This window comes from Diabrotica undecimpunctata, chromosome 4 (genome assembly GCF_040954645.1).
Source record: "Diabrotica undecimpunctata isolate CICGRU chromosome 4, icDiaUnde3, whole genome shotgun sequence".
In the NCBI taxonomy this organism is placed as follows: Eukaryota; Metazoa; Arthropoda; class Insecta; order Coleoptera; family Chrysomelidae; genus Diabrotica; species Diabrotica undecimpunctata.
Genome location: NC_092806.1, coordinates 111,794,082 through 111,816,865, shown reverse-complemented (window position 1 = coordinate 111,816,865; position 22,784 = coordinate 111,794,082). Strand labels below are relative to the sequence as shown.

General features: G+C 33.7%; 1 protein-coding gene across 1 annotated transcript; it reads right to left on the bottom strand.

The window, feature by feature from the left end:
• Positions 1 to 16,357: 16,357 nt before the first annotated feature.
• On the bottom strand, positions 16,358 to 17,665 carry LOC140438900 (uncharacterized). The gene has a single exon (XM_072528536.1). It carries the CDS (start codon positions 17,663 to 17,665, stop codon positions 16,358 to 16,360), a length of 1,308 nt encoding a protein of 435 aa, XP_072384637.1.
• Positions 17,666 to 22,784: the final 5,119 nt, after the last annotated feature.

Below are 22,784 nucleotides of genomic sequence, written 5' to 3'. Positions count from 1 at the left end.
ATTAAGGTATAATTATGTAAATATCTGGCGGCCTGCAGGAAATATAAAGTATAATAGTTCGAAAACAACATAAATTGTTCTTAATCGATTGAGCAATATAGGTTATTGAATATTTATAACTCAACAAGAGTCCAATCTGCATCGTGAACATTGATTTTATTTGTATTAGATAGCCATAAACAAACGGAAACAGAATTATTTAGCAATCCGAAAAATTAATTGATGCCGCTACACCCATCGTTGTAAAATAATTGGTTGTAGAAAAATGTTAACATTTACTTAATATCTAAGGAAACTGGAAATGTCTTAACTAAGTAGATCATCTTTACCGAATTATAAAATACTAAATTTTACAAAATTGTAGTGAGAAAAAAGATACATACAAGACAAAATAAACAGTCTTTAAGTCTAAATATTTATTTATTTATTTTTTTCTTACAAAACAATAGTCGTTTTAACCAGCTTATGTCATTAGTTTAAAGAGCTAATTAAGTTTTTGGTATATAAATGTTCACCTAATATTGTTTTTAAGTCACTGGAAATATTTTTTTTAGTAAAAAAAACTAGCATCCGATAAAAGGTTATTAGCGATGGAACAAAAGATAAATAACAAAAGTGAATAATATGTTCGACATAAACAGCCACAAAACCATTTATCACTTAATTCTTACAATGATGTGATTCAATTAAGGTATAATTATGTAAATATCTGGCGGCCTGCAGGAAATATAAAGTATAATAGTTCGAAAACAACATAAATTGTTCAACAAAAATTTTCAAAAAATTCATAAGTATTTCTTATAATTATATCTTGATGCTGTAAAAAAAATAACAAAATCCTATGTTTGGTTTTCCCGCTTTATACTTGAAAAAAAGTAGTTTTTTTGAGTTTTTTCAAAAACGAAAACATGAAGTTTGCTTAAAAGTTGTCAAAATACTTCTAGTCATCACACATACCTTCTCAAATTTTTTAAAATTTTTTGAATTTGGAGTTTGTCTTTTGGGGGGTGCAGATCAACCTTAATCGATTGAGCAATATAGGTTATTGAATATTTAACTCAACAAGAGTCCAATCTGCATCGTGAACATTAATTTTATTTGTATTAGATAGCCATAAACAGAAGATCTTAATTCAACTATATTATCAAAGAAACACTTTTCACCTAGAGCTTCTGCTAGAGAGTTTGGGATATCGTAACGATGTCTTTCTTTATCAAATCACAATTTATTAAAAAATGTTCGACTGTTAATCAAACGTTACACTGATCACATATGGTGGTTTATTCTTTGTGTAAAGGTAAGAGTGTGTAAACTTGGTATTTCCTAGAGGTAAACACGCAAGCACAATTTGTTCACGCTTGTTAAGCGACGATGAAATCGTCTGAGAAACATTATTTTTGATTTTGTTTAGCTTGAAATTAGTTTGAGACCACTCATATTTCTCCTCAAGCATAACACTTTATTTTGAAAATAATATTTATGTCACTGAAAACCCACTATCCTGCCTATAGGATCCATATAATCGCTTAAAATTGCCCGTTGTCTTGCAGTACTGTCAGCTTCTTCATTTCCCGTTATTCCGATGTGTGAGGATACCCACAAAAATTAAACTTTTATTCCGTGTTAATGAGCTTGGGACAGCTGGTATTTTAGTAACCTTTCAAAAGAATGTTTTGGAAAATATGTTTTAATGAGTTTAGAGAGCTGAGAGAATCTGTTATGATCTGGGATTTTGTGAAGGTAAATCTTCACCTAAATATGTAATGTATACTGGGCTTAGACAAAAAAGAAGATTTTATGGCGATCGGGATACTTTCCTAAGAGGGTTTCGAACTCAAGCCGAATCAGGGAATTGTTCATACTGGATGTAGTATTAAAATATGCCACATATATATTACAGATTAGTAAATCGATTAACCAAGGCTCACGGTATTTAATATTCGAGAAGAAAACATCCGGAAAATTAGTGTTTGGATTTTGAAGTATTGATTTAATTTTTCTTTAATATGCTTTTTTAGTATTGTGAATATCTTGGAATTTGTTTACATATTTGTTTTTAAAAGTGTTTTAATATATTGGTTTTGAAATATTACAAGCGACTGAGGCTGCATGTGATAGGGCGAGGAACATGGGGCGGTGATCTAGCAGTGGTTTTCCTAAAGAAGCATAAATGCTGGGTACAGTGGAAGTTGTAAAAGCACCTCTGAATAATCTAAAAATTTTGTATATGAATTATATTTATTTATTAAGAAAAATATTTATTAGCAGTGGAATAAGCAATTACCCCATAATCTAGCTTAGAAGGTAATAAAAATTTATACAGAAGAAGTAGAGTGGATTGACCTAAACCCCAGTTTTTGTTACAGAGAGACCTTAATACATTTAATATTTTATTACAAATGAGTTATGAGATTGGATCATTCCATGTTAGCTTTGCATCAACGATTAAACCCAAGAATTTGTGATGATGATTTCTAAACTCCAAAGCTGGGAATTGTGGCAAGGAGCTTGAAAAAAAATACAACTCCTATTGATTTTTCTAGTGAAAATTGAAAACCTTTTAAGTGGTACGAATTTGCGAGAGTATCTAAAAAGTTTTGAAAAATTAAGGACACTAAGAGATATTTTTGCTTTTAATAAATACCACTAGGTCGTCAGCGTATAAATGGGCTAGTATGGGTGCTTGAATGTTTTTGATTATATCGTTTATTGCTACCAGAAATAATGCTGGACTGAATATAGATACTTGGCGTGTACCATTTTCCAAACTATAAATATTTAAAAAAATCGTATTCATTTTTACTTGAAAAAATCTATTGTTTAAAAACTTTAGATGAAGACAAGACAGTAACCTTGAATATTCCATTTATGAAGTGGTCTCAAGATGTTGTACTTCCAAGCTTTATTAATTGCAGTTTCTAAGTAAAAAAATATAGCAACATATTTTTGGTTTATGCCAAGAGCTTTAGGTGTCTCACTTTCTAGTCTAAAATATTGCCTGTGGTTGACCGATCTTTTCTAAAGCTATTTTTCTCGGAGTTTAAAAAATCGGAATTGTCTAAATCCCATAAGAATCTGTAGTTAACAATATTTTTTAGTAATTTGCATGTTGTCGATATCAGATATTTAAGTCGGTATCACTCTGGGTCATATTTAGGTTTATCAGTTTTTAGGAGAGGAATGACTATTGCCTTTAACCAAATAGCTGGCCATTGGTGGTAGGGCCAGATTTTGTTAAATATGTTTAAGAGATACGTTATAGCTAAAATAGGAAGATGTTTCAGAAATACTGATCTATACTACTACTTATCCATTAGGTTTAGGACTAGAATCCTTCAAGGTAAGAAGAGATCAGTTTATGTCTTGAAAAGAAATATGATGGTTACAGGAACTATTTTAAACATCAAACTGATAAATGGGGTTTTGTTCGGCGAATTCTTTGGTTTTTTTAAGAAAATTTGCGGTATCCTGTTGATTCGATGAGTGGCCTCAATGGATTCTATCAAAAATGCAATATCACTACTGAATGTTATGAAAATATCATTTTTTTAAAACTCGTGAAATTGTGTGAAGTATGTAAACATTTTTCTAACTTTATTGCAGACATCAGAGAGAGTGGCATTGCTATTAATTTCCGATACGTACTTATTCCATGAACATTTTTTAGCAGTTTTGACAGTTAGCTGTGCTTTTTACTTTATTTTTCGGTGTTTTATGCTTTTTGTATCGCTTTAGGGTTGATTTACTTTCACTCACCACGGTATAGTATATCGGCTGTTAACAGACTTAAATTTACTAATACATTTCTGGGCAGCGGTTAAAATGAGTTGACTAAACTACTCCATAGTCGACTAAATATCGTCTGTTATTTCCAAACTGGAAATATTATTATCGATATATTAATGGAATTTTTGCCAAATTGCTTTTTTTATTCTCCACATATTTACGAGTAGAAGACCCGACGAGGAAAAAATTCTGGTTTCTAATAAGGGTTGGGAAATGGTCACTACCACATGTAGAAGCTTGGGCACCACATTTAAAGCGGTAAACTAAATTTGGATCGCAGAGATTTAAATCGATGCATGAGGATGTATCTTACTATACGGAAGGGAAACTTGGACATTGAAGAAACAACACATAAGAAAAATAGAAGCGTTCGAAATGTGGTGTTACAGAAGGATATTAAAAATTCAGTGGGTTCAAAGGATTACCAATACTGAGGTACTACGACGTCTAAATAAGGAGTTAGAAATTATGAACAGCATAAAAGGAAGGATCCAAGGAAGAAGAAGCATAGAAAGAAGACGCATCTCCTGGCTGAGGAACCTTAGAGAATGGTTTAACTGTAGTTCACTACAACTTTTCAGAGCAGCAGCCAACAAAGTGACCATAGCCGTTATGACATCCAACCTCCGATAGGAGATGGAACTTTAAAAAGAAGATGAGGAATATCCTGTTAAAATATTGAACTTTGTAGAGCTACCGTCATTAAAAAAATATATATTAAGTTTATCTAAGATATCGGCTCTTGTGCCTCTGACAGATGTGTAATCTGAACCCCATATTATGTTGTGAGCATTAAAGTCGCCTAGAATTATACGAGGACATAGCAGTGGCTCTAATAATCTGCAAATATTATTAGAATTTACTTGTATGTCATACGGAAGGTAAACATTGCAAATACACACTTAACTGGTAGTTGTGATTCTGATAGCGACAGCCTTCAAATCACTAAATATTGGAATTTTCACCAACTCGATGGATTTGTTTACTAGTATCGCTACACCACCACATGCACGACTTGCATCTGTTCGGTCTTTGCAAAAACAAGCGAAATGTTCAGAATTGTATAATTAATTGGTCTTCAAGTTTATCTTCTATAAACAAATAATATCTGGAGAATATGAAAATAAACGAAGCTGGAGCATAGGAAAACGATGGAAAAGTCCATAAATGTTCCATTGAAGAATCTAGTTGAATGTTTTAACAGGTTTGAAGTTGAAAAATACTGAACGATTGTCTGCAGAAGAGTCACTGTCTAAGTCAGATGTATCTTTTCCTGAATGGTTAATTAAGTAGTTTCTTTTAAAGTTTTCTAAACTTGGTTTTTGTTGATGTATCATTTGAATATTGATAGCATTTTAAAAGATAGAGTAAACAAACCAAATCAGTAGTTTTTTTACGACGTTAATAGTGTCGAGTGAGCCTTAGATATTACCAATCATTAAGGACTTCTTCTTGATGTGCCTATCCCTTACGAATGTTAGCGATCATCACAACAATCTTTACCTTATCTGCAGCAGCGCGGAAAAGCTGCACAGATGTTTTATTGAACCAGATTCTGAGGTTCTTTAACCAAGATGTTCTTCTTCTTCCTGGACCTCGTTTTCCAAATATTTTTTCTTGCAAAATGGCTTGAAGAAGAGCATATCTGGATTCATATCGCATAATATGTCCGAAGAATTGTAACTTCCGAGATTTGATGGTGGTCAGTACCTCTCGGTTTCCTATTCATTCTTCTGAGGACCTCCTCATTTGTGACTCGGTCAGTCCACGGGATCTTAGGCATTCTCCGATATAGCCACATCTCAAATGCTTCCAGTTTTCTGCACGTATCTTCGTTCAAGGTCCACGGTTCAACACCATAAAAAAGGACAGAGAAGACACAGATGTTTTATTGAACCAGATTCTGAGGTTCTTTAACCAAAATGTTCTTCTTCTTCCTGGACCTCGTTTTCCAAATATTTTTTCTTGCAAAATGGCTTGAAGAAGAACATATCTGGATTCATATCGCATAATATGTCCGAAGAATTGTAACTTTCGAGATTTGATGGTGGTCAGTACCTCTCGGTTCTTATTCATTCTTCTGAGGACCTCCTCATTTGTGACTCGGTCAGTCCACGGGATCTTAAGTATTCTCCGATATAGCCACATCTCAAATGCTTCCAGTTTTCTGCACGTATCTTCGTTCAAGGTCCACGGTTCAACACCATAAAAAAGGACAGAGAAGACACAGATGTTTTATTGAACCAGATTCTGAGGTTCTTTAACCAAAATGTTCTTCTTCTTCCTGGACCTCGTTTTCCAAATATTTTTTCTTGGAAAATGGCTTGAAGAAGAACATATCTGGATTCATATCGCATAATATGTCCGAAGAATTGTAACTTTCGAGATTTGATGGTGGTCAGTACCTCTCGGTTCTTATTCATTCTTCTGAGGACCTCCTCATTTGTGACTCGGTCAGTCCACGGGATCTTAAGTATTCTCCGATATAGCCACATCTCAAATGCTTCCAGTTTTCTGCACGTATCTTCGTTCAAGGTCCACGGTTCAACACCATAAAAAAGGACAGAGAAGACACAGATGTTTTATTGAACCAGATTCTGAGGTTCTTTAACCAAAATGTTCTTCTTCTTCCTGGACCTCGTTTTCCAAATATTTTTTCTTGCAAAATGGCTTGAAGAAGAACATATCTGGATTCATATCGCATAATATGTCCGAAGAATTGTAACTTCCGAGATTTGATGGTGGTCAGTACCTCTCGGTTTCCTATTCATTCTTCTGAGGACCTCCTCATTTGTGACTCGGTCAGTCCACGGGATCTTAGGCATTCTCCGATATAGCCACATCTCAAATGCTTCCAGTTTTCTGCACGTATCTTCGTTCAAGGTCCACGGTTCAACACCATAAAAAAGGACAGAGAAGACACAGATGTTTTATTGAACCAGATTCTGAGGTTCTTTAACCAAAATGTTCTTCTTCTTCCTGGACCTCGTTTTCCAAATATTTTTTCTTGCAAAATGGCTTGAAGAAGAACATATCTGGATTCATATCGCATAATATGTCCGAAGAATTGTAACTTCCGAGATTTGATGGTGGTCAGTACCTCTCGGTTTCCTATTCATTCTTCTGAGGACCTCCTCATTTGTGACTCGGTCAGTCCACGGGATCTTAGGCATTCTCCGATATAGCCACATCTCAAATGCTTCCAGTTTTCTGCACGTATCTTCGTTCAAGGTCCACGGTTCAACACCATAAAAAAGGACAGAGAAGACACAGATGTTTTATTGAACCAGATTCTGAGGTTCTTTAACCAAAATGTTCTTCTTCTTCCTGGACCTCGTTTTCCAAATATTTTTTCTTGCAAAATGGCTTGAAGAAGAACATATCTGGATTCATATCGCATAATATGTCCGAAGAATTGTAACTTTCGAGATTTGATGGTGGTCAGTACCTCTCGGTTCTTATTCATTCTTCTGAGGACCTCCTCATTTGTGACTCGGTCAGTCCACGGGATCTTAAGTATTCTCCGATATAGCCACATCTCAGATGCTTCCAGTTTTTTGCACGTATCTTCGTTCAAGGTCCACGGTTCAACACCATAAAAAAGGATAAAGACACAGATGTTTTATTGAACCAGATTCTGAGGTTATTTAACCAAGATGTTCTTCTTCTTCCTGGACCTCGTTTTCCAAATATTTTTTTTTGCAAAATGGCTTGAAGACGAGCATATCTGGATTCATATCGCATAATATGTCCGAAGAATTGTAACTTTCGAGATTTGATGGTGGTCAGTACCTCTTGGTTCTTATTCATTCTTCTGAGGACCTCCTCATTTGTGACTCGGTCAGTCCACGAAATCTTAAGTATTCTCCGATATAGCCACATCTCAAATGCTTCCAGTTTTCTGCACATATCTTCGTTCAAGGTCCACGTTTAAACACCATAAAAAAGGACAGAGAAGACGTAGCATCGCATCATTCTTACTTTTGTATCAAGAAAGAGGTTATGACTCTTAAAGAAGGTCCCCATCCGATTAAAGGTGGATCTAGCTTTTCTGATGCGTGCTCTAATCTCCTAGTTGTTGGTTCATTCTTCATTTATTATGGCGCCGAGGTAGTTGTAGTGCTTCATTCTCTCTACAGGGGATTCGTTGACGTAGAGTGGATCCTTTCATTAAGGACAATTGGTGGTAATTTAGAACGATCGGTGGCGTATGATTATCAATAAAATTTCCAAGAGTCTGCCTTGTAAATAGTTGTTTAGATCTATATACACGTTTAGAAGATTTGGGTTTTGTAAACAAATTTTGTGATCAAATCGTTGAATACGTAGAAGGAGAAATGATCTTACCAAAACTACGTTTCATAAAGGTACTTGCATTGGCGCAAGTATTATCAAAGTTTTCACCTAAAATACGATAGTTACATAGAAAAGGTAAAGAGCTGACAGGTGAACTAGGATCAAGATAGAAAAGAACTCTAACTAATTCTAACGGAAATATCGTATTAAATAAAGAGAGTAAAATAAGAACGTGGAAAGAATTCATAGAGAAAATATTTAAAGACCAAAGATATATCATCTTTGAGCTAGAAAAGGGTGTAAATGATGGCCCAAGAATATTACAGCAGGAAGTTTATTCTGCAATTTCACAGCCAAATGAAGCAATAGGCTTCGATATTATACAAGCAGAAGTTCTTACACTAATAGAGAACGAATTAATCGCAATAATCACAAAGATATAGCAAAAACATATACAACTCTGCAGAGAAACCAATTGAATGACTAAAGTCTGAGTTCATTTCAGTTTTGAAAAAATCAGGATCTATGAAATGCAAAGAATATCCTACGGTAGGTCCTATAACTTATCTTCTAAAAATATTTCTAAAAGTAATCCATAAGAAAATTTACAAGCTGTGTGGGAGGCAAATTTCCTCCAACCAGTTTTGAGTATATAAATGAAATTGGTACGAGAGAAGCTTTGTTTTCAGTACAAGTCTTATGTCAGAGATACAGAGACGTCAATTGCGACCTATACGCATGTTTGGTTGAATAGGAGAAAAAGTTTAATCGAGTACAATATGCCAAATGAATGCAAATGCTACAAGAAGCAGGAATTAATAAGAAATATCTGAAAATTATTATAAACCTCTGGGATCAGATCGAAAATCTCATAATTAAAGACAAACATACCAAATTCGTAAAAATATGCATGAAATGAGGCAAGGCTGTATTTTGTTACTCTATTTTGTCCCTAATTTCAATATCTATTCTGGAAAAACATCTAGCTAAGTTTTGCACGAAATTGAAAAGGCATCCCACTAGATGGTTAACGGTTAAACAACATCAGATATGTAGATTACACCATAGTATTTGTGAGGACGATTGAGAAGACCTACAAGTCCTTATCAACAAAATCACCTAATACAGTCAACAATATGGACTCAAAATTATTTGACTTAATTTTTCCTTAATTTTCAAAACATTTTAAGCTGAAAGTTATAGTTATTTCCAACCGACAACTACGTATTAAAGAAATCGTGTAATTAATATTTTGTTATAAATGCAAGTAATCACACATATTGTTTGTTAGCAAAAGTAGATAGGTACTACACGTATATGCTTTTAATAAAACAATAACAAGGCTCACTCATGCAATCATACTCGAAGACAATGCACAATTCGAACTGTAGCACCATTGCATACAAATAAAAAAAACTCCATATAAGCAATTATATGATAATTGACTTGTATTATTATAAATTATCTCGTGTAACAATAATGATTATAGGCAAGTTGTTATTAGCGAGGCAAACAATGGCCAATTAAAATCAAACAATTGTTGTACGACGCTTATCTGATCCGAAGCAGTTCATCTTGGTAATATATCATGCGTAGAAATAATTCTGTTACCTCCTGTATAGAATATAGCAAACAATCGAATGAATTAAAATCGATCAGTGTATGATTAAACAATAATAATTGTATTGGTACTATTTACAACACTTTACTGCAATATTTTTAATATATGTTTTAATTTTATTTACTCCTAAGCAAAGGTTTGTTTACTAATGTTTATTTTCTTGAAATCCTATTATCAATAATAATTATAAAATATATAAATATTTTTATCGTTTATCTTGTGGCTTTTCTAGGAGCATATGGTCGTTCTAGCATCTCTATCGAAGATGTCCAATTGATATTTTTTATGTATTTAGGCTTTAACCTCAAAGGGTCATTTTCGTAGTACAATTTCAAGTTTTACAATTTATTTAGTACATTTATGGAATATAAGTATTATAACAAATTTTTCCTATTGATTTCGTCACATAATATTATTTTTAGGTATCTTGTAATTTATATTGAAGTCTCTCCATGCAATATAAAGGACACTCCAGTAATACACTATGTTAGAAAAAAATATTCCATTTTATAATTAATAGTGGTAAGTAGTCGGACCAGCTCTTTAAGATTTGGTATAAATCCAATATATACCCGGAGAGTGGGGTGGGTAAAATGTTATGGCCCAATTTTATCGAATAATGCCGCGTATCAGACCATTAGCCATAACCCAGCGGAGGTGTTGTTGTCACCTATCTATGGTTGTCACCTGTCAAGAACTACACTTTATGTTTATAGTTTAAATTTTTATTCAATAGTGAAGTTAATTGTAAGAATGTTTAGAGCAAATAATATGGATTATTACAATGATTTGAATAACCCCAGCGTATATATATACCTTAGGTGTACACTACTTTATCAACGGTAAGTTTCTAACTTAATATTATATCACACCGTTTGTATTTTGTGGTAATTTATTCCTACTAAGTTTCTAACACTAACTTAACTAAATTAAATAAACCTTGTAATCTATACCCCTAATTAGTAACTAAATATCTAACTTTACTTGTGATCTAACTTAATCTAATTATACTTTAAACTACTAATTATAATTTAAGGTTACAGATATCAATAGTTTCAATTATCTAAACGTCTGGTGGAAAAGAAGGTTATTATAAATACATCAGTTGTATGTAACCACAGATAAACTATTTGAATATGTGACTAGTATTATCCCAAATATGGTAAGGTAGACAAGATGGTTGCAGGGAAGGTAAAATGGTTAATTCTCACCAAGTTTATTGTTCACTTTCCTTCTTAGGGTCTATAGCTTGGTCTTCTATATATCCGATAACCCTACAATCAGCTTCTTGAAGTTGTAGATCCAAACGACGAACAGCTTGTATGGAAGCCAATAAAAGTAAACACCAAATAGAAGATTTGAAGGAGGAGAAGAATATAAAATAAAAGTATAAGATCTGAAAGTAAAAGAATAGTCTTAGAAAGTTTTTAAGTTGTGATTGATGGAATAATAGGTCTTAGATAGGACTTACCGTTGATGTAAGGTGACCTTAATGTAAAATAATTCTCAATCAAGAATTTAATCCGCTATAAGCGCCTATTTTACAAATAGAATTGATTCCTGATCCTGTTGAGGTGAAATTGAGTTGTAAATCCAGAAATTTCCTGTATATTCAGTACCCTTGGCACATGTGAACCCAAAAATCTCAACTTTTTTCCTCAAAAAAAAAACAACTCAAAAAAAACCCACAAATCCAACTTTTGAACGAACTGATGACAAGATATCCTGTCTCCAACCTATTAGGACCAACAATTCAAAGTACAACTTTTAGTTCCATGAACCAATAAATTGACCTTTAGAAGTTGATGTCAAATAACCTGTAAGAAGAGGCTAAATGTCATGTCACTCAAGATAAGCATACCCTGCCATTAACCTAACATGTGACAGTTTTGATAAAGAAAACATTTGATAAGAAAACAATAACCTAAACAAGGACAATTTGAAAGATACATGAAGATACTACCAGAAGAAAAATTAATTAATATTAAACAATAACCTAAATTAACTATAAGTAAGTAAGTTTTTATAAAATAAATTCAAATCCAATTTATTGTCTATTTTATTTCTAGTTTCATTGACCACATAAGGAAAATAAACAAAGGAAATATTAAACCTGTAACAACTACTCAACAATTGAAGTGGATAATTTTAAAATTCCTAAAATTAACATATAAAATTATTTTTAAAATAATTGCCTGTCCTATACTCTATATGATATCTTTATTGCCAATATTTTTTGCATGTGGTTTTATTCTCCCTATTCTTATCGGCCCTTATCTCGTACAAATAGAGAAATGTTGTTCCAAACATAAATATATATATATATATATATATATATATATATATATATATATATATATATATATATATATATATGTATATATAATATATATATATATATATATATATATATATATATATATTAACAAAATTTTTTAACAAAAAACAAAATTTGTTTAATTTACTAATGTTTGTATTTTGAGAACGATTTCCGAAGTGGAAATTGAAACGTCAATAAACGTATTTTAACCTTTAATTGTGGCTTATTCCCATTTAAATAGTAATTAATTTAAAATGGCACAAGAAAATAGCTTCAGAACAATATTATGGTTTTAAGTCAATCTTCAGCAGATGATTATGCGTGATGGTGGTGTGGCCTATTTTCAAACGAGATAGGATGGTTTGATCTCAATGCTTATTTGGGGTTGATTTCCAAGATAATATCGAATGTTTTACTTCTCGTAGTTTGGACGTCGATTGATTCTACTTAGTCTGCCAAGCATTGATTACTAAGTTCTTGATTATAAAGGAAGTTTAAAAAGTATCTGAAAAAATGTTTAAAAAAATCTTAATCCTAAAATATTGATTTTATTAATGTCCTACGTAAAGGACAGATGTAGGTTGTTGATCATTTAAATCAAAACTAATGTATTTCTCATAGGACCCTGGTTATATATTACAAGATTAGTAAAGGTAAAAAAATGAAAAAAAAATTTAAGAAGGTAATAAGTATGTCTTTTATTTTTGAGACTACAAAAACAAGATTCATTCTTATAACCAAAAAATGTACATTCTCTAAATGTTTGAAATAATAAAAATATAAAATTTATGCATTTTCGTGAAAATCGCTAAAACAACGTCTTGCAGTTCTAAAATATAGGAAAATTGAACATTTTTTTGGAAAATATTGTTGTTTTCATGAAGCAGCCATCTTTTCTGCATCTGTTTTGTTTAAGGGCATATTTATTCTGGTATGTGTATTGCTTTTTGTTGCCTTCGTATAACTGATGTTAAAGGAGTAATAGGCGTTCTTCTGTGTTTATGTTTAGGCATTAATTGAACTATATCTTCATCATCGCTATCGCAATCGTTGTCCATATCATTTTGTTTAATTAGTTTCCCTTCCAATTTTATTTTATAGTGTCTCAATTGCCAAATAGTTTTGCTGCCTTTACTTCTTTCACACTGTCCATATTGAAGTAATCCGTAATGTCCATTTTTTTGTACGACTACGCGACGGACAAACGGCAAGCATATGATCTATTAAATCCACCCTACCCATATTTTTATTATACTCCTTAATTACTTCTGGCTGGCAAACTTGTTCATAGAATTTATTTTTTTTTGTCCACCGCTTACAATAATCTATATTCCCCGAGGAAAAAATAGTAGATAACAATATTACTGATTTATTGTCCATCCACCGTATGATGGCCATTTTGCCATTATCTCAGTTTATGATTTCATAAGTACCCTTTAAAGATTTTGAAAAAAGTTTTTCTGGTTGCATGAAACAATCTTTAGGGATCCGGTTCTTCATAATGTTTCTAGTTCCATAAAGTGCACGAGACAATAATCCGGTACAAAGCTTTGTGGTAGTAAAATATCTGTCAAAGTATATTTTATACCCTGGTACCAGTGATCTTACTAGATACAATACAGCTGACTTTAATAATCTACCTACTGGACATCTACCGCAGAATTTAATAATCATTTCGTCGATACTTAATGATTCAGTGGGTTCTTGAGCGAGACAACCTTCACAATTCACATACAGTATCAAATAATGGCCTTATTTTCCAAATCTTATCGTGTCTTTGTTCCACATTTATATCGGAATCAAAAACTACTTTTAATGAAGTTCTGATGGCATAAAAGCGTTGACGGCTCATTGCTCCTGCAACAATAGGGATTCTCCATTTTCCGCCCGATACATGTCTATTTGTGGATACTGCAAATTTGACATCACCATAGTAATGCCGATAAAAACTTTGATTTCGCCTAAAGATAACCCCAAAGTTTTTCCTTTATTTAAAATAGCGGTTCTATTAGTGAAATTTACTATTTCCAAAAGAATAGTATCATCAATATATTGATAAAAAAATGCATCCCACTCCCAGGAGCCTACATCATTTAATAAATATGCAGGCTGTAACAATGACGATACCTCCGGAGTAAATGTACCACACCATTTATGAGTTAAAGGGTCATTTTTATTAACTCTAGATTGCATGCTTGTCGTATGTCTACCTCTTCCCACGTTCCTTTTTCTTACAATACGGCCACGTCCTCGCTCTCGTTCATGTCCCCGTCCTCGTCTTAAGGAATGTCTTCCTCGTCCAGAAGAATGAGGTTGAGTTACAAAAGACGTATCCGAAATAGCTGGCAAAGGCATCTGGAAATATTGCTGGAATCACTTTCTTCTACAATAGGCGAAATAGATCTAGATATATCTTCAGAAATTGTTCCTCCTTCATCAAAACTGGATGTGTCTTTTTTATTTTCGAAATCTGGATCATTGTCATAGTCATCACTTGAAAAGTCATCATCCGATGCATCTGAATTATTGAGCAACTCTAATAATTCCTCCTCTGATAATGCTGAAAATAAAAACTGTAACCAACAAATGTCCAATACGAAGTACATAAAAAAATGCTTGTCGTTTGTCTACCTCTTCCCACGTTCCTTTTTCTTGCAATACGGCCACGGCCTCACTCTCGTTCATGTCCACGTCCTCGTCTTAAGGAATGTCTTCCTCGTCCAGAAGAATGAGGTTAAGTTACAAAAGACGTATCCGAAATAGCTGGCAAAGATACACATCTAGAACTATTGCTGGAATCACTTTCTTCTACAATAGGCGAAATAGATCTAGATATATCTTCAGAAATTGTTCCTGCTTCATCAGAACTGGATGTGTCGTTTTTATTTTCGAAATCTGGATTATTGTCATAGTCATCACTTGAAAAGTCATCATCCGATACATCTGAATTATTGAGCAACTCTAATAATTCCTCCTCTGATAATGCTGAAAATAAAAACTGTAACCAACAAAAATGTCCTATACGAAGTACATAAAAAAATGTTAACGTAGAGTATTTGACACCGTATGCCTACATAAATGATATAATCATTTTATCTCATTACTCATTATTTGTTTATTTTTTGAAAAACTATACTGTTTACATTAATTTGCAACCTTTTAAGAACACAGTAAATAAAAAATGTGCTGCAAATTATTTATGATTAAATAAATATTTGAAGATAGTACTGACCCTTTTTTCTCCAAACACGCTCACTACGAATGTTTTGTGCCATTGTCGCAAAACAAATGAAATTATGCACGTGCTGTCGGTTTCGTAGTTTTAAAATATTCCAATAGAGTGCCACACAGGGATATAAACTTAATACATTATTTTTAGGAGGCGCTACGAGAATTCAAATGTTATGTTCTACCAATAGTACATTTGCGGTCAGGAGGATATGTAAAATGCTTCTGGCTTCTACAGCTTTCGGACTCGAGACTGCTAGTTTTGCCAAGGAATCTACTTCTTCATTGCCAGCAATTACGATAATGCTGATTTAATAAGGAGTAGACTTGGACAGCTAGGATATAACTTATTAAAAGTAGTTACATAACTTTTACCTTTTATTAATATATGTGTTTGAATAATACCATATCGCCAAACTGTATCGTATGCTCTAGTTATGTTAAAAATATTGCGATACATTTGTATCGCAAAAAACTTAGAAAACCGGTAACAGAACATTAGTAAAAATAGACACATGTTATATTTATTCAGAAATACAAAATTCACACTGAAATTCTTCATCATCTTCTGGATCTATTCCCGCACATGCTTCATGAGCCCATTTCAGACAGGCCGAGCAACGTACACATCCTTCTTCATTGGCTGATGAGGAGAACCACTCGTTACAGTAAAAACATTCAGCATCTTCACCATTGCCATCATCTTGTACTTGATGGTTACATTTATTTTTTTTCTTTCCCTTACCATCTTTGGAAGGACAAACTTTTATTTTTTTGTTACTTCTTTCACTATCTTCGTGTTTATCATCATTTATTTTTTTCTTAGCTTTTTCCTTTTTCATTGTTTCTATTGCCTCCTTCGTGTTTATTTCAAGTTCTAATTCTAGCTTATACGGACTAGATGTCAGTACAGCCGTTTTACCTTTTTTGGATTTCCTCTTTGGTTCCATTAATTTACTTCTCTTTGGCAGAGGACGAATGTCTTTAGGGCTGTTTGCTCCAAATGAAGTTGTTGCTCTATTGTGTGCAGGGGAAATTGTCAATTGAAAATCGTTACCAGTATGAAGCTTTGCAACTGAGGTTGAAGCAATTACCTCATCTTGACTTCAGTGAGGCTCTGCAGTTGAAGTTGAAGGAATTGCCTCATCTTGACTTGACACTGGTAGACTATTATTCTCCAAATCTCTTTCAGTCGTAGCAGATGGTGCAAAATCGAGGTCTGTAAATATATTGGGATCATAAGGTACTATCCCACATTTTTTAAAAGCGTTAATAGCAGTCAAAGGTGTTGCAGCTTGTAAGAAAGCCTCACCAAAAATTTTAGAGATTTGGAAAGCTGTTACCACTCTGCCTGGGTTGTTATTAACAAACTTTTCTAATGCCATATCATAATATCGTGCTAAAGGAGCCATGACACCAACATCGGTTGGCTGCATTCGATGGGTGGAATGTGGAGGCAAACAAATGATATGTACATGTTTTTCCCCAGCCAAATTAATTACTTCTATGTTTTTTGTATGGCTGCTGTGTCCATCCAAAATCAATAAGATCGGATCGTCTTCACTTGGTTTCGTTTGTTGAAGAAAATGTTGAAACCATATTAAAAAGAGTTCACTATTTATCCAGCCACTATCGCTACAGGCGAATATTGAACCTGGAGGTGCACCAGCTTGGAGTTCAACTTTCATTCTCTTTCTTGCAAAGATTAACATCGGCGGTATGAAGATTCCTGATGATGACATGCAAATAACGGCTGTTGTTATTCCACTTCTATCAGCAGAAGTAAGCCGTCCAACTTGTTTCCGTCCTTTATGCGCCAAGATTTTACTATTACATTTGGGGACTGTACCTAGACCTGTTTCGTCACAGTTAAAAACACGCGTTGGATTGACATGTTTAGAATCCAAAGTAGCTTTATACAGATCAAAAAATTGTTTTACATTGTAACGATTAAAAGCTTCAGCTCTTGCAGCAGATGTTGATTCGGGTTTACGTAATGAAAGCCCTGGGTGCCGTTTTCGAAATCCGTACGCCCAATCTAAACCTGCAAGTTTGTTTGTTTTATTATATGGATGGTCTATGTTATTTTTTTCGGCTAACTGGAAAGCTAGGTGACGAAGATCAAGCAAAGTAATTCCGTATAAACGCTTCTCCATATCTAAGATATAATTATACAATTCTTCTTCCTGTTCCTTGGTAAAAACCGTTTTGTAGAAACCTAGACCCTTTTCGTCAGGAGAAATTCTTGTTACTTTTTCTTTGCATCTGCGAATTAACGTTGCTTTCGGGATACCATAAACTTTACTAGCTTTTAAATAGCCCATTTCCCCAGCTTTAACTGTCCGGATAGCATTCTTCAAGGCAACAAGAGACCAGGATTGTTGCTCAGTTTTCCTCACATAATTTCGTACCATTTCTAACTGCAAAAGAAGCATATAATTAAAAAAGTGTCAAGAAAATATAATGGGGCAATGTGAACCACTCCTAGTCCACGTTGCCCCATGCGTAGTACACATTCAAAATATGAAAATTAACGTACCAGTTCACAACGTATCAAAAGCAAATCTTAATTATTAAAAGCACATTTTACAAGCAACACCACAGTATCAAAAAGTTAAAATAATCATGTCTACTTACCGAGAAATCTTTAGTCAAAAGTAGTAAATTCCTTAGATCAGCAGCGACGAAACACGTGTTTTTAATTATAACACGTCTGAACGTACTCCCCGTGCGTTCACACTCATACTAAAAGTAGATAAGATGTCTACGCATATTTGTAGTAGTTACTAGATGCAGCGTTGCCAATTTTAAACAAAATAACCGATGTGGTTTACATCACCCCCATGGTCCATGATGCCCCATCCTCCCCTAAGTTTGAATATGTGCTGTTTTGACGGTTTTTTTGTGTGGCTATAATCTAGTTGTGAATAAATAATTGTTTACACAAAAATTAAGCTGAGGGCTAAGGATTTAAATAATATTTTCTATTCCTTTGACTTTTATACAGACATTAATATTAAAATAATGATAATAGAATGTATTTGGTGTATGCTAAATCTATATTTGTAAATGGGATATATGCTTCTCACCGCCCATCCTTGTTGTTTATTTTTATTATTTTTTTTTTAAATGTGGGATCTAGGTAACCCCAGAGATGCTAGGGCTGCATTAGCTTATTTGTATCCTTTACGTGACAATGAGGAACATTCAGAAGAAAAAGCAGATGAAGGTGCTTTCGAAGAACTTGAAAATATTCAGGTAATCTTTCTCTCCATACATATCCGTTACATGTTCAACCATCTGTATTAGAGGATCGTAAAGATAAAGAAAATGATGAGGAATGGGATCAAAACACAGATTACTTTAACAAAGAAATCTGTACCTTTTTCTTACACTTGAGTTTTCCAACGATGCCAATTCTGCATACGATTTAAATATTGAAGACAAAGAAATCGATTGTTTTACCAAAATTTTTGATTTAGATATTCTTGATACGCAATTCTTCACTAAAAACGGCCTATTCATAAACGGAGGCACAATGACTTTTGTTCCTACTACATAATTCCACTTGACGTTGACGGGTACTGACTGATTTTTCATACCATCTTTCTATCAGTTAACCCTAGACTCCAGTACAGATCAGAGGTAATGTAAGTCGACAAAATCTCACCAGCTCCGGGGGGTCATGTTAGATGCCCCCATTTTTAATTTTTATTAATTACCGAAGTTAACGGTCTATTGCATTTACCTTTGTAAATTCCATGAGGATTGTTTTTGTTACTGATGTCCTTCCAGTGTTTTTCTGTGGCCAAACAATGTTTTTTAACGACTTTTTATGTAAGTAGTAAAAAACCAACGTGTTCTTTCTATACATTTAAATTTTAACTTACGTGTTTTTAATATTGGTATTTTTTACTCTCTCTTTTAGTAAACTGATGATGGAATGATTCAATTCCGAAAAGATCTTCTTTAAAATAAAAGTTTTAAGCTTTTAATAAGCATTTTTTTATACCTTGATACACACGAACACCACATGCTTTGTATTCAACAGGTATACTAGCAACTCCTGGATATCTCCACTTCATGGTTTTGTTCCAGTTTCACTTTTAATTTAAAAATATTTTTAAAAATAATACACAGCAGAATTTATTGTTAAAACTCTTGAATATGAAATTAGTGACACACAATTTGACTTTAGAAATGGTATGTGCACAAGAGTTGTTTTGTTCGGCTTAAATGTCCAGAGATACATGGATATAAATCAGGACATATACCTATGTTTTGTACATTTTAAGGCATTTGATAAGGTTTAACATAAAAAGCTTGTTGAAATATTTATAAGCAAACACATTTACAGTCTTGATATGAAAATTGTATCTAATCTATATTGGAATTAAACTACCAAGGTAAGTTGAGGTAACTACCAAGGTAAGTAATTGACAACCAGAACATCCGAGATATCAAAATACAAAAATGAGTCCGTCAGGGTTGCGTGGTGTCACCACTACTCTTCAATGTCTGCAGTAAAGCGGTATTTAAAGAAGACCTCTCAGATTTAAGAGAAGGTATATCTATCAATGAAGAAGTTTTGAATAAAATGTGTTTTGCAGACGATATAGTAACAATGACGGATAACAACAATGATTTATAGAACGTAATGCAACGACTTAATGAATGCTGTCGTGAATACGGGCTAAGGATGAATTTCAAAAACACTAAATGTATGATCATGACTAAATCATCAGATGCAAACATCCAATTGATTGTTGAGGATACTGTAATTAAGAGTATGGATACCTACAAATACTAAGTAACATGGATAACATCAATGTAGACCAAACCAAAGAAATTAAGACACGTATTGAAATAGCATGGGCACCATTCGTTAAACTTAAAAAGTTTATTTGATGTCAGGATATAAGGTTAGGACTACGCCTAAGAATATTTTAGTGTTACGTATTCACTACTCTTCTTTTTGGCTTGGAAGCATGGACATTAAAACAAGTGCATCCAAATAAGTTGGCCGCCTTTGAATTTTAGTCTTACAGAAAAATCCTACGAATATCATGGACTCAAAGAATGTTAAATACAGAAGTTACTAGAAAAATAGGAAATAAAGCTGAAATAATATTGACTATCAAAAGAAGAAAACTTGAGTACTTAGGCCATCTTATGACAGGGCAAAGATATTTGTTATTGCAGCTTATCATGCAAGGCAAAATTGCAAGGCGAGGGAATGGTTTGAATATAGTGGTGCAAAACTATTTAAAGTGGCAGTCAACAGGGTCTGCATGGCCATGATGATTTTCAGCCTTCGATAAAAGATGGAACATAAAGAAGAAGAAGAAAAGAAAATGTGGATCAATGGGCATTAAAATTGGAGCTCATAAACTCTATAGCTTACATTTGGCGGATGGCCAAATAATAGTTGCAGAAGATCAAGATGATATCCACTACATGCTGTAAAAAATAGATAAACAATAAACCGAGTGGTGTTTATTAATTAATCCATCAAAAACAGAGTATGTAGTGGTGGGAGGTGAAGAAAGGCACTTAAAACTAAGAGGCACACAAATCGAAAATACTGATAGCTAGAAATATCTCGGTGTAAGCATTACGAACGATGTCGGAATGAAAAAGAAATAGCTACCAGAATTAGTCAAGGTTATTCAGAAATACAATACTAATACACAACAATACTAATACGCAAAAAGGGAGACACCACAGATCTGAAAAATTATCGACCAATGTCACTTCTTTCACAACTTTACAAAACCTTTACAAAGATTATTACAAACAGGTTAATAATTAAATTTGACGGATATCAACCAGTAAAACAAGCCGGATTTAGAAAACGGTACAGCACCTGTAACCATTTGTATACTTTAAAAATCCTAATAGAAAAGACTAATGAATGCAATCTCCCATTATGTCTGGCTTTTATAGATTATGAAAAAGCTTTTTATAGCGTAGAACTACGGGCAATAGAAGAAGCATTAGTCAACAACCGGATCGACTTCAGGTACAGAATATTAATACATAATATTTACGAACAAGCTGAAATGATAGTGACGTTGGGTAATGGAATCGTAACAAGACCAGTAAAAATCAACCGAGGAGTAAGACAAAGAGACACAATATCTCCAAAATTATTTACAAGACCCTAGAAGTCAATAGACGGGGAAAATAAGGGAATCCCTATTAACGGACGATACTTGAACCATTTTAGATACGCAGATGATGTAGTACTAATAGCCGACACGTGGAATGCACTGAATACGATGATTGAGGAGCTACAAATAGAATCTCTTAAAAACGACTGAAAATGAATTTCAGCAAAACTAAACCAATGTCAAACAAAGATGACAAACCTATAATAAACATCGAAGGGACAGAGATAGAACACGTAGATGAATATACATATCTGGGTCAAAATGTCAAGGTAAGCAAAGAAAATCAGACTACCGAAATAAGCAGACGAGTAAAAATGGGATGGGCAGCATTCGGAAGACTCTCTTACATACTTAAAAATAAAAATATACCTCAAAGACCGCGAACCAAAGTATTTAATTCCTGTATCCTACCTGTACTTACATATAGAGCTCAAACTTGGACATTAACTAAAATAAACATGGAGAAGATCAGAAAAACTCAGAGAGCTATGGAACGACAGATGCTGGGTATCTCACTCAAAGACCATAAAACCAATGAAAACATTCGTAATAGAACAAAAGTGAAAGATGCTGTCGAACAGGCAGCTAAACTGAAATGGAAATGGGCTAGACATAACGAACGTCTTAGGGATGGCCGATGGAATAAAGAAATCGGGAATTGGCGGCCATATGAAGCCAAAACACCACGAGGAAGACCGTAAATGCGATGGAGCGACGTTTTTAAAAGAACTGCAGGGTCAATGTGGAAACGTCTTATAAACAACAAAGATGAATGGCGAGAATTAGAAGAGGCCTATATTCGGCAAACCGAATAGAGAAAAGGGCTTAAAAAAAATTCAGCAATACATCAACAGAATAATATACTCTGGTATAACCACATCAGAATAAATAAATAAAGTCAGATTAATACGCTGCTACATATTCTTCACATTGCTGTATGGTATGGAGAGCTGGACCCTTACAAATACATTAATGAAAAAATTAGAGGCCTTTGAGATGTGGATTTATCGACGAGTATTGCGGATAAATTGGGTTGATCGAATAAGAAATGAAATAGTTTTACATCGAATGAAAAAGAGCACAGAAATAACAAAAACGATAAAAATTCGAAAGTTACAATATTTCGGTCATGCAATGAGACATCCAGAGAGGTATAACCTTCTACACCTCATAATACAGGGTAAGATCGCCGGAAGGAGAGGCCCAGGCCGACGAAGAACATCCTGGCTACGAAATCTCCGAGAATGGTATCAAGAGACCACCGCTAATTTATTTAGAGCTGCCGCCGTAAACAAAGTTATTATTGCCAATATGATCGCCAACGTTCGATAATCGGACAGAGTACTGAAAGAAGAAGAAG